The sequence below is a fragment of the Sphaerodactylus townsendi genome, linkage group LG08 (assembly GCF_021028975.2).
Source record: "Sphaerodactylus townsendi isolate TG3544 linkage group LG08, MPM_Stown_v2.3, whole genome shotgun sequence".
Lineage (NCBI taxonomy): Eukaryota > Metazoa > Chordata > Lepidosauria > Squamata > Sphaerodactylidae > Sphaerodactylus > Sphaerodactylus townsendi.
This window is the reverse complement of record NC_059432.1, coordinates 66,004,164-66,015,811: the sequence shown is the minus strand read 5'-3', so window position 1 is coordinate 66,015,811 and position 11,648 is coordinate 66,004,164. Positions and strand designations below refer to the sequence as shown.

The 11,648-nt window shown below is 45.2% G+C and overlaps 1 protein-coding gene across 5 annotated transcripts in view; it reads right to left on the bottom strand.

Moving 5' to 3' along the window:
• The window catches only part of ALDH18A1 (aldehyde dehydrogenase 18 family member A1), a 31,120-nt gene that overhangs the window by 12,794 nt on the left and 6,678 nt on the right, over positions 1-11,648 (bottom strand). For 4 of the 5 annotated variants that reach the window (XM_048506490.1, XM_048506494.1, XM_048506493.1 and 1 more), the window contains 6 exons: positions 4,320-4,433; positions 3,004-3,227; positions 2,388-2,537; positions 2,189-2,293; positions 539-697; positions 85-175 (listed from right to left, as the gene is read on the bottom strand). In XM_048506490.1, coding sequence (XP_048362447.1) covers positions 85-175; positions 539-697; positions 2,189-2,293; positions 2,388-2,537; positions 3,004-3,227; positions 4,320-4,404 — 814 coding nt within the window. In that variant the 5' untranslated portion in view covers positions 4,405-4,433. Of the gene's footprint in view, positions 1-84; positions 176-538; positions 698-2,188; positions 2,294-2,387; positions 2,538-3,003; positions 3,228-4,319; positions 4,434-11,648 lie in introns of those variants that run through there. The other variant, XM_048506489.1, reaches the window with a different exon arrangement.

The window sequence follows — 11,648 nt, the reverse complement described above, 5'->3', positions numbered from 1 at the left end:
ATAGGTTTTTTTCCCCAGGGCAGAATTCTGCAATCAGCACACCAGCATTGGTGGTTTAGTTAGATCATGGAACAACTTGCATACCTTCAACATCGGAAAGAACAATCAATAGATCAGTTTTCATTTCCACAGCCAGTCGTGCAGCTAAACTGTCATTGTCCTTCACACTAATCACCTAGAATACACATAGAAGTCAGCAAAACTAGCCAGGTAAGAAATGCCACATAGCCGATCAGTTCATAGAAGAGGAGCGTGTCAGTATGCACAGCTAGAAGAGGACATGCACAGCTAGAAGCACTGTCAAGACTCAGCATTGCAAGCAACACCAACAACCGTTCATCCCACTCAATGTGCTGCATCCACAAGTAGCAAGGCAAGCACACCAATGCCACTGAAGTCCACTCACCACCATGCCATACTGGTCACCTTGGAAGAATCCAGGGTACTATGATGTTAGCATGCACTGCGGTCCAATGTTAGTGCAGCAACATATCTGCAAGCCGGCAAACAGCAACCACCCACTGCAATTACTACCCACGTTTACCCCCTGCAGGTCACTGTTTGGCTCTGGGGGAGGAACCACAGCATCATTTGTGTTGATGATGGGGACGATGTTCATTCGCAGTAGTTCATGCAATGTCCCGTTTAAATTTCGCCGTTTCTGCTCGTCATGGAAGTCCAAGTTGGTGACTAAAATCTGGAAAGAAGAAAAGAACTGCGCTGACAAAAGGTATCCACTGCCAATGTGGACAAAGAAAAGAGCCACTGATGATGTAAATTATAAATTAAGGATGCAAATGCATAACCACATGCTGAAGTGTTCATTTATGCTGATTTTCTTTGAGCCTCTGAATAGCCATTGTTATGCTCCAAGTTTTAATGCAATATACAACGGGGACCGTTATATCCCGGGCGAGGGAGAGATATGATCCCACAGCTAGCCATCAATTGCAACGGAGACCCTTATATCCCGGGGTAGGGAGAGATATTATCCCACCACTAGCCACCACTTGTAACAGGACAGGCGGCCTGAAATCAAGGTTCCCACTAAACTGACCAGTGGGGTTTCCTTTGCCACCCCAAATATCCCAGGCTAGTGTTCAGGGATCTTCTTTTTACTCTGCTGCCACCATAAAAGAATAGGAACTAGAAGTCCCAGTGCCTTCCATCGACCAATCACCTTGCTTTTATTTAAATTAGGGCCTGCTTCCTCACTTTTACTGTCAGCCAGGCCTCTTTAAGCAGGCCTGCTTCACACCAGCCCTTCAGGGTGGGGCAAGTCCGTTACACCATACCTACTACACTACTGTGATGAATCAGATGGATAACTGGATTGGAGTAGCTGATGCTTTTGAGTGTGTGTGTGTTAAGGCAGATAAAGAATGGAAGCACTGACTGCAAGCGAATCAGCGGGGAAAGGAGATCCAGGATGCAATTTCCCGCTTCCCAAATGGAGCTGGGGTGGGAGAAGCTCACAAATTTCAAATAAATGCAGAACACACAGATTGCAGATGCAAGAATATTTTAAAAAATGCAGAACACACAGATTGCAGATGCAAGAATATTTTAAAAAATCAGCAGTATTTCTGTTAACTAAGTATGGAAAAAACTGTCAAAGTCGAGAAAGAACGAAGACTGAAGTGGATTTACCTGCACTGTAGTCTCATAGACTGAGGACGCTGAAATACATCTCACTCTAAACATTCAAGAGCACATATTACAGGACTGCCCACCTCTTACAAACTTCCTGAATCAACATCATCTTCAAAAAAGAAAATGATGCACCTGCTGATATAAATACACATCCACCGATGCATATGACAACTGTTGATAAAGGGATCCTGGTGAGATTGCATGTTTGCATTCAGATATACCACAAAGCCTCCAGATTCTTGGAGCAAGGAAGCACATTCCACCAGTCAAATTTCAGGTCATCACATGCACTCCACTCAACTAGTATGATTCTAGGATCACCAGGACTTCTGAATGACACAACAGACACTGTTTGGACAAGGGAATGGAATGAGGAATGGAGAGAAAGCATTGCAGGAGTGTGGTAGAGTGATCGCAGGAACTGGGGGTCCTTCCACAAAATGCCCCAAAGCAACCATTCCGGAGATCAAGAATTCAGAGGCAGGCACTTGAAGGTGGACAGAGAGACGGCAAAACACAAAACACGGCTTCTTACCTGTGCTGCACAGATGCTGTACTGCGTGAACATGGCCTCATACAGAGCCATCAGCCCACTCTGGCCAGCAGCAGCACAGGCTCGAGCCTCCAGCATGGGAACAGCCTGCATGGGTCAAAAGACAGAGAACACGTCAGCTAGCCTTGACGGTGCCTGCGTTGCCACCGATGCAAAAAGCCCACCACCCTCAGTTACTCACCATGTCTTTGAGCTGGTTCTGCCCAGAGTGGAGTGCCTGCCTCACACTTTGAGAGAGCAAGATCTCATGGCGGAGCCGTTGCTTTCCGAAAGCTACAGCCCCGCTGGTGACGATCATCATCTCCCGGCCCTGATTTTGCAGCATTGATACCTGTAGGCCAAAATGAAGCCAGAAGTAAGACTGGCCTTGAAGCCCCCCTTTGGGCTTTAAAAGCCACCACACCCAGCTCCTGTAGATGGCAGAAAAGTTTTCCCACCACAACATACAACAAAGCACTAAGAATATCAGTTTTTATATCTTCCCTGTTTCAAGTACCTAAGGCAGATTAAAACAAGGGTGGAAAAGAGATTGACAGTGCATTATGGACAATCCCAATGTTACTCTTTGAAATAAGTCAGCCCTCCTCTCCTTATAATACATCAGTCACATGACAGTGGCTACTACGTCCAGACAGCAATACAAGATTTTAGTACCAAGATGTGGTAGTTCCTCCTTAAAGACCCAATACCTGCTCCACTGGCTCCCTCTGCCCTTAAACCTGCCACTGAATCTCATCATGGTTTGGTTCATGAGAGCAAGTGGCCAGACACCAACAAAACCTTCTTACCCTATTTACCTGTTCAACAATGGATGCCAGTCGCCCCAAGGCCAAGCCACACTCATCACCTCGCGTCACCACAGCACTCCCTAGCTTTACTACAATCCTCTTGGCGTGCTTCAGCTCACTGCGGTGAGCAAATGACTTGCCGTGGGTTCGACTGAGAGGTACAGTAATAAATGGGATGTTACTCCAGCCTCGGGCAGACTTATTCTGTAACACCAGGTTAGGAGCCAGTAAACCTATGATTGGAACACAGCAAAATCATCAGTTAACATACCTAACTGTAGATATTCTTCCTTTTTACAATTCCTTGTTGAAAAATATTTGTGCCAATACTTCCAGTCTCTGGCAAGTATTAGCCTTCTAAAAGACTGAGAAAACATCAAGGAACTTTGATGAGAGAAACTCTCCATTGCTGTTAGATATCAAAATTTTCTGAGGACAATTTGGCAAGTCCCGGATTAGGTTTTTATACATTACTCAAACATATACGCCCCACTGTGTGGAGAGTGGGATTGCAGAACTCAAAGAAGAACTAACAAATGTTAAGGTTTATGGATCATCTTGCCACATCTCTGGGAATTGTGGTGCCAAAACTTGCTTCTGTCAAAGAAATGCAAGTCGGACTCTCTCTATTCATCATGAGCTTAAACTTTCACATTCTTAGCTGCTTCAATGGCAAGCATGAAAGCCAATATAAATGCTTGCAGGCCCAAGAAAAAAAACCCAGCAAGTCCCTCACTCACCCTTATGCACATTTTTGACCAGTATTCATGTTTGTGCAACGTGAAGGCAACAGCATATTATGAGTGACAATAACACAGTGGAATTAAGCTCAACATTTTCAAAGTTCAGAGAAGAGATGTACCGCTTACACTGAACACCAGTCAAGACAGAACACCACAAGTTGAGTAGTATTCTACATTCTGGGTCAATAATTCTGTGGGACACCAGGGGGCAGAAGATGCACAGGCTGCTATTAAGGATACACTTCTGCCATTCCGACCAGCAGGATACCCTTTCCCAACAAAAGATATTAGTGCGGTCAGTAGTGATGCAGCAGAAGAGTTGCATGCTTCTCCTGTAGAAAATAGTCCCAAAGGACTTTGAGCAAGTGGTGAGTTGGGGGCCAGGTCAAGCATGGTTATTGGGATGGGGGGGGGATGGGGTGGCTGTTGTCAGGCTCAGCGAGAGAGAAGCTTGGATCTTTTGATGGGACAGAGTATACCTGCAACCCAGGCACATGGTCTGGAACCTAATCTTTACTGTCTGAGCTTATCCAACCTTTTCAGCATAACAGGAGGACCCCTAAAGCCCCTCCTGATACTTACAAGGATGGCAACCAGCTATATCAGACTGCCACCAGAACCGCCCTGGGGATCGCAGTGAAGGGAGTAAAGCAGCTCGCCAAAGCATGATGATCAGCCTAATGGAACTGACAGTATCTGCAAGATAGAAATGAATGCTGCATTAATTCCTCTGAACACTGACAGTTTCTGCACCCTGGTGATAAATGTCATATGGAAATCCCACACTGATGACACAGCTCTTCATGGCAATCCAGATGCTTGTTTAGCTTCCAATTCAGGTTCTTTCATTGTACTGGGAGAAGAGAAATGAAGTAGGGCAAAATATGCACACCCAATTTGTATTCCTTTTCAAGGCAATACCAGCCATAGAATTCTATGCAGAGTTATACCCTTCTATGTCCATTGATTCTGGTTAACTCAGAATGGGGCAATTCTGCTTAGGATTACGTTGTAAATAACTTGGGACTCCTTCCCTTTCTGTTTTCCTTGCTTAGATTTTATTTGCTTGCTAAATCTATTTCTTGCCCTTCCATCAATATGCTTTAGCATCACAACCACCCTGTGATGTAGGCTTACCTGTGACTTACCCAAGGCCACACACTTAGTCCTATCAGTGTCTGGGTGGGGTGGAAGGCTAAAAGCTTGACTTAGGGCTTCCCACACCACTCTGACGACTACAGATATAATAGTGATGAAGTGATCTCAGCTAGAGATGCAGATGAATCCTAAGTTTTGATTACAAATGACGGATGCAGAGAAGGCAAAAAAATCCAACCAAGCACAGAATAGTAGCACATGAGGGCCCTAGTTTCAGCTTCAGTTCCCTAGCAGTGGTTTCTCAGAGAAGCCATGCAGTACAGCACCTTGCTCAGGAACTGTTTCTTAAAGCAATACTGCACATGGTTCAGCAGTCCCAACAGACAGCCTGTACCTGCTCTTCACAAAGAAATATCAGGGAGGAAGGAAAGGTGGTTTTAGACAGAGGCAAGTGCAGCACACATAGAGTTAATTCCCTGAAACTCTCACTGAAGCAAAACATGACTCCTCTGCAGCCACCAATCCTGAAGTGGAGCTGCCGCCAGGATGAGCCACATCAGCTCTAGGAGAAAAGCAGAGAGCTGCCGGCTAGCTGATGCAACCTCTCTCCCAGCAACTCAGGCTTCGCCTGCCCACACCCAGCCATGCGGTAGCTGATGCAAAAGCTCCACGTTGCAGCACAAAATCCAAACAGAGGACTGAAATGTCAACAGAAGCTGGACAGCACAGACCGGATTAGTTAGCCAGTCCTTCAGTATTCCAGCTCTACACACAGCCCCTTTTGTTAACCACAAGGAAGACTAGGGTTTTTTCCCCCTAGGCATGCCATTAAGAAAAGGAGGCTCTTTTAAATCCACCTACAAGTTAAAGTTGCGCACAATAAGTGTGTGTAACCGTTCCCTGACCAACTCCTCTTGGAATATTTGTAATCAGGTAAAGAATATTCAAGTACAAAATAACGTTGGCAGTACTGGTTACACCTGGTTCTGCACACTTTTGAAAAGCACTTGGTCGGCATCAAGAAAGATGTTTTCAGGCATAACGGCACCTACAGGATCTCTAGGAGCAACAGCTAGCAGTCAAAACAACTCTTCTTGATCAGGTGACTGATCAAGACATCAGGAAAAGTAGCTTAGTGGAAGACCTTTCGTAGGTGCTACCATAATCCAAGTGGAGAACTACACCAAATACATTTATCCCCACAAACCTTAGGATTGATGCCATGTAGTTTGAATGGTTAGAATGCTGTTTTATGGCAGCTTTCCCCTCCGGCCCATATCAAGCCATTCCAAAACATCACTGACATGGGTGGTAAGGTTGAGGTAAATAAAGCCATACTTTAGGAACACATCTCATTTCTTCCCCTCCAATGGCATCTTCCAGTTCCCATTTCCCCTAGAATTCAGCAATGAGAATCCAGCACTTATACAGGCCAATATAAGTGGGGTTGGGGAGAGAAAGTTATTGGCAAATGCTTTACTTATTTTTTTCTGGGACACACCGCTCTATTTATTGTTCATGAATTGGATGATCCCAAATCAAAGTACTACTGGTGTCTCCTCTGTTAATACCAGTCATACCTTAATGCATCCTTTCAACACACAGGATTATAAACACTTCTGATAGTAGTGAATACTATGCACAAGTGCCCCACACTTCTGTTCCTCTGTGACACCATCACTTTTGAAATATTATTACTGTCTCAATCAGGAAGTAAATAGCATCTCCAGGAGGCGCTTGCCCATTTCTCTGTCAGTGACAGAGATGAACATTCTATTGCAAGCATGAAAGTGATGTAGAGGAAGTCAAATGTCCTTCAGCTTCCTGTTCCCTCTGCAACATCATCTGAAATCATACTCTTGTATTTTTTAAAGCAAAGTTTCCAGATGTCATTCAAAAGCAGTCAAATATCTGGCCATGGTTCACAAGAGTTTTAAATTAAAAAAAATACTGCCTTGATTATTGTTGATTTTGATCTTAATCTGTCGTCAGCTAAGTCAGCCTCCAGTACATCTAGAACAGTGGTTCTCAACCTTCCTAATGCCACGACCCTTTAATACAGTTCCTCATGTTGTGGTGACCTCCAACCCTAACATTTATCCATTTTACAGATGGAGAACACTGATGCAGAGAGTCTTAGGCGACCCCTGTGAAAAGGTTGTTCGACCCCCAAAGGGGTCGTGACGCACAGGTTGAGAACCGCTGATCTAGAAGAACTGTCTGCTCTCAGCAGCTTGCAGTCATCCGCCCTGAACCCTCAAACCCATCAATTCTGTAAATTTCATCTCCATGTTGTTATGTCCTCTTTCACCATCACCACCTAGTCTCCAAAGGAGATTCATACAAGCATATGCAAAGAACTGTCTCAACCGACAGCCATGGTTGCAGTTCTCCAAACCCATCAGCTCCCAGAGAGCCACTGCACACATGACAACTTTTCATAACTTATATGGATCATCTCCATGTAAGAAGTACGGTACCACAATGCAAGAAAAAATGATGGCTTCTCTTGCTATGTTGATCAGGCTCGAGGAACTGCAACCCACATCAGCTGTCCAATACATGCAGTAATGGCAGTAAATGTTAGCATATGAAATGTAAAGTGAAACATTTGCTGCACTCATGGAAGCTTGGACCTCTGACTGTTCCTTGTGTCGTCTTGTCTGACCTGGGTTGGTGAGCTGTGGGAATGCGCTGACAATAAAATCCCTTGTGCTGCATTTCAAATGTGATGATAATGTCAGGGATTGTACCTAGTTGATTGAGATGCATTCCTTGCTTACAAGCCCAACTCCATTATGCTAAGAATGCATCTCAATCAACTAGGTGCAATCCCTGACAGATAGTCCATGTATCCCATACTGAGATTATCTCCATGTAGCAGCAGAGGCTTTGAGAGTTCAACAACAAGCTCTAGCTGCAACCTTGGTATAGTATGTAACTATATTCTATTAGCAACCCTTTCTTGTTTGAAATTTGGCTATTAGCTACTATCAGAAAATTTCAGCAACCAGGCTAACCTGCATCTTTCCAATTCCTGTATCACCCTGGCCTCTTTCCTGCTATACCACTACTTATTTCTTCCAGTCCACATATACAATTTTGTTCTTTTCTTTCCCAAAGAACAAAAATTCCAGTGCTGCACTGATGCCTCCAGCTAATGTAACGTTGTCCTAAGCCCATGTAATTTCTCCTGTAATCAGAACAGCTTTTAGGCTCAGTGTAATGTCAGAAAGCCTAAAACAGCCATTCAAAAAGAGCATAGCAATAATGATGAACTAAATCTCACCTATGCCCCCCCCCCAAAAAAAGGTGGGGAGACAAAATGCATGGGTAGGGTGGGTATCTCTCCCCATAAATAGTTAGGTCATAATTCCCAGGCTATGGATGCATACTCTCTTTTGCCCTGTAGACTCCTAAAGATGTGAGGCCTCCCCCCGACCCCACAAAAAAGCTACATTTTTTCTGAGGATCCCCCCCTCCTGTTTTTTCTAAGTGAAAAACTCCTTTTGCAATGTTTTCTTTTCAGAATGATTTAAATACTTGTGCAGTGTTTAAAAATCAGATTATTGCTGCCAATTGTGGTGATGGTGGAAAATGCCATCAAGTCACAGGCAATTCATGGTCACTGCAGGTGATTTTCAAGGCAAGAGTTACAAGCAAAGGTAATTTGCCATTGCCTGCCTCGGTGAAGCAATCTCCAACTTGACAGCAAGGACGTGGGTAAGGTCCCCCCCCCCGGGGTTCAAAACCCCCCCCGTTACATGTCCAAACTTCCGCCCCCCTATTTGTGGTATTTTTAGTGGATTTTTTCCCCAATTTTTGGCCTGTAATATTATTATTATTATTATTTATTAGGTTTATAGACCGCCCTCCCCCAAAGGGCTCAGCTGTAAGGGCCGCAGCTTTTAGTTTACCCAAAATTTCAGGGATTTTTGGGGGACACTCTCCTGATGATATTACCCAAGTTTGGTGAGGTTTGGTTCAGGGGGTCCAAAGTTATGGACTCCCAAAAGGGGTGCCCCCATCCCCCATTGTTTCCAAAGGGAGCTAATAGAAGATGGGGCTCACACCTTTGAGGGTCCATAACTTTGGACCCCCTGACCCAAACTTCACCAAACCTGGGCGGTATCATCAGGAGAGTCTCCTAAAGATATCCTGAAAGTTTGGTGCTGCTAGCTTAACAATTGCACCTCTGACAGCAGGCACCACTCAAATTTTCCCCCTTTGGCATGGATTTAAAGGGAGAATCTGAGGTCCCCAGTTTAAACATTGAAAGTGATGCAGTTTTAGGGTGGGGGATAATCCACCCCATAACAGCATCGCTTTCAATGTTTTAACTGGGGACCCCAGATTCTCCCTTTAAGGTGGATTTAAAAGGAGAATCTGGGCTCCCTAGTTTAAACACGATTGAAAGTGATGCTGTTTGGGGGTGGATTCCAGCATCACAGCGGGAGGGAGGCAGGGCAGGGGAGTCTGCCATCCCCGGCCTCAGAGAGCTGCTTTTATAAGCACTGAGGCCAGGGGCAATGCGTGACCACACACCTCAGGGATGGGTGGGGGTGTGGCCCCGCCCCCGAACCCACCCCATAAAAAACTATACCTGCATCACTGCTTGACAGTCTCCCCTACTAGTATTAACCAGGGTTGACCCTGCTTAGTTTCTGAGAGCTGACAAGGTCAGGCAAATCCAAGTCAGGGCTGCTGACAATTACACTTTTGCAAAACTCCTGGACTCATGACTCAAAGGTAGATATATTAGGGCTAGTACTGCTACTATATAATTATCTGGATTATCTGAGCTATTAAACAAACAATACTATTAGAATGTAATAGTGAATCATCAATATTTAATATTTGCAAAGTGGCAAAGTCACATTTAGGTTTGATGTCCTGCTTAATTTCATTCCCCCTCTCCAAAAATTCTCTTTTTCCTTCTTAAATATTAAGAAAACTTTTTTTCTTACAGAAAGCAAAGATTCTTTTCCATTTTAAATCCCATTAATATGCAAAAGTTCAATTTGATATGCTAAATTTTAAAAATGCATTTTACTTTGCTAAATCAGTAAAATAAGTTTTGGAAAAGATTACACATATTTCAGTTTTTCTCAAATTTTCCCTTCTCCCTCCCCCAAAAAGGGAGTTTCCCTCTCTGGCTTCACACTTTCCAAATATTTTAAATCTAACTGGCATGGACTGGTCAAGATGACCCTCGTCCTGGTCAAGATGATCCTCCTCCTCCTCCTCCTCCTCCTCCTCCATATCCATCCATCCATTCATCTTAATAACCCGCCCACCCCCTAAGGGCTCTGGGCAGTGTACAAACAGTGCATAACTACAGTACATAATAAATAAAACAAAATATACATGTGATATTAAAACCTTAAAAACACAGCCGCATTAACACAACCACCATTGGTTGATCACAATTTGTTGACGGCACCCGATCCCAAGGATGGGGGGGGGGGGGGCCGGTAATGCCAAATAAGATCTTACATTGGCAGTGCCGAAGATGGCACAACAGAGGGCACGGGGGCATCAGAGGGGGCAGGCAATCCACGGCCGGCCTCCCCAAAGGTCCAGCGGAACAATTCAGTTTTACAGGCCCTGCGCAGGGCCCGAACAGCTGATGGAAGAGTGTTCCACCAGGCTGGGGCCAAGGCCGTAAAGGCCCTGGCCCGGGTAGAGGCCAGCCACAACATAGAGGGCCGGGGGACTGTCAGTAAGTTAGCCTCTGCTGATCGCAGAGGCCTACCTGGGACGTATGGGGTGAGATGGTCACGAAAGTATGAGGGCCACTGGCCGTGAAGGGTCTTAAAGGTCAACACCAACACCTTGAAAGTGATCCAGAATTCCACTGGGAGCCAGTGTAGTCGGCACAACACGGGGGTGATATATCTCTAAAAGAACCACCCACCAGAAGTCACGCCGCCGCATTCTGGACCAGTTTCAGTTTCTAGCTCAGCCACAAGGGAAGGCCCACATAGAGCGAGTTACAATAGTCCAACCTGGAGGTAACCATTACATGGATCACAGTGGCCAGGTTGGCCTGGGAGAGGTAGGGGGCCAGCTGTCGGACCTGACGAAGATGGAAGAAGGCAACCTGAGTAACATGGGCCATCTGGCTCTCCATAGACAAAGAAGAGTCGAGGCGGACCCCCAGGCTGCAGGCCAAGGGAGTAGGGGTTAAAGAAACCCCCTCCAGTACCAGCAGCTGAAAGTCCCCAATTCCTCCACCACGACCCAGCCAAAGGACCTCCGTCTTCGATGGATTGAGTTTTAACCTGCTCTGCTTCAACCAACCAGCGAACGCCTCCAAGCGATGCTGTAGAGCCGCAGGGGCAAAGGCCGTCCTCCCCTCCATCAGCAGAATGAGCTGGGTGTCATCAGCCCAAAGCTGAAGAAATCAACTGAAGAAATCAGAATGACTAAACATGTCTTAACATGAACCTGAGCAAGGCCTCCAAAACATTTCTGAAATCTGATCCATATGAGCCTAGAAAAAGAATGGATGAGGGGAAAGAGAGTTTGAAGGAACGTAGAATATGTTTCTTTGGATACAATCATGTATGACCAGAAAAAGTCACCTTTTTCTCCTGTGATGAAGTTTCTTGGAAGGAGGCCCCAGGTGGTCATTCTTGCATTGCCCCATGGTCCAAAGGGCAGGTTCTGGTCATTTCTCAGGTTATGGTTAAATATAAGCCTGACCAAGAGGAGCTGCCACGTGGGAATGTTTTCCTAGCCCTAAACAGCTGTTTACGTTTATTCAAAAATTCTGGAGAAGTTTGAGAAGACCCATGCAAATTTTTCTGC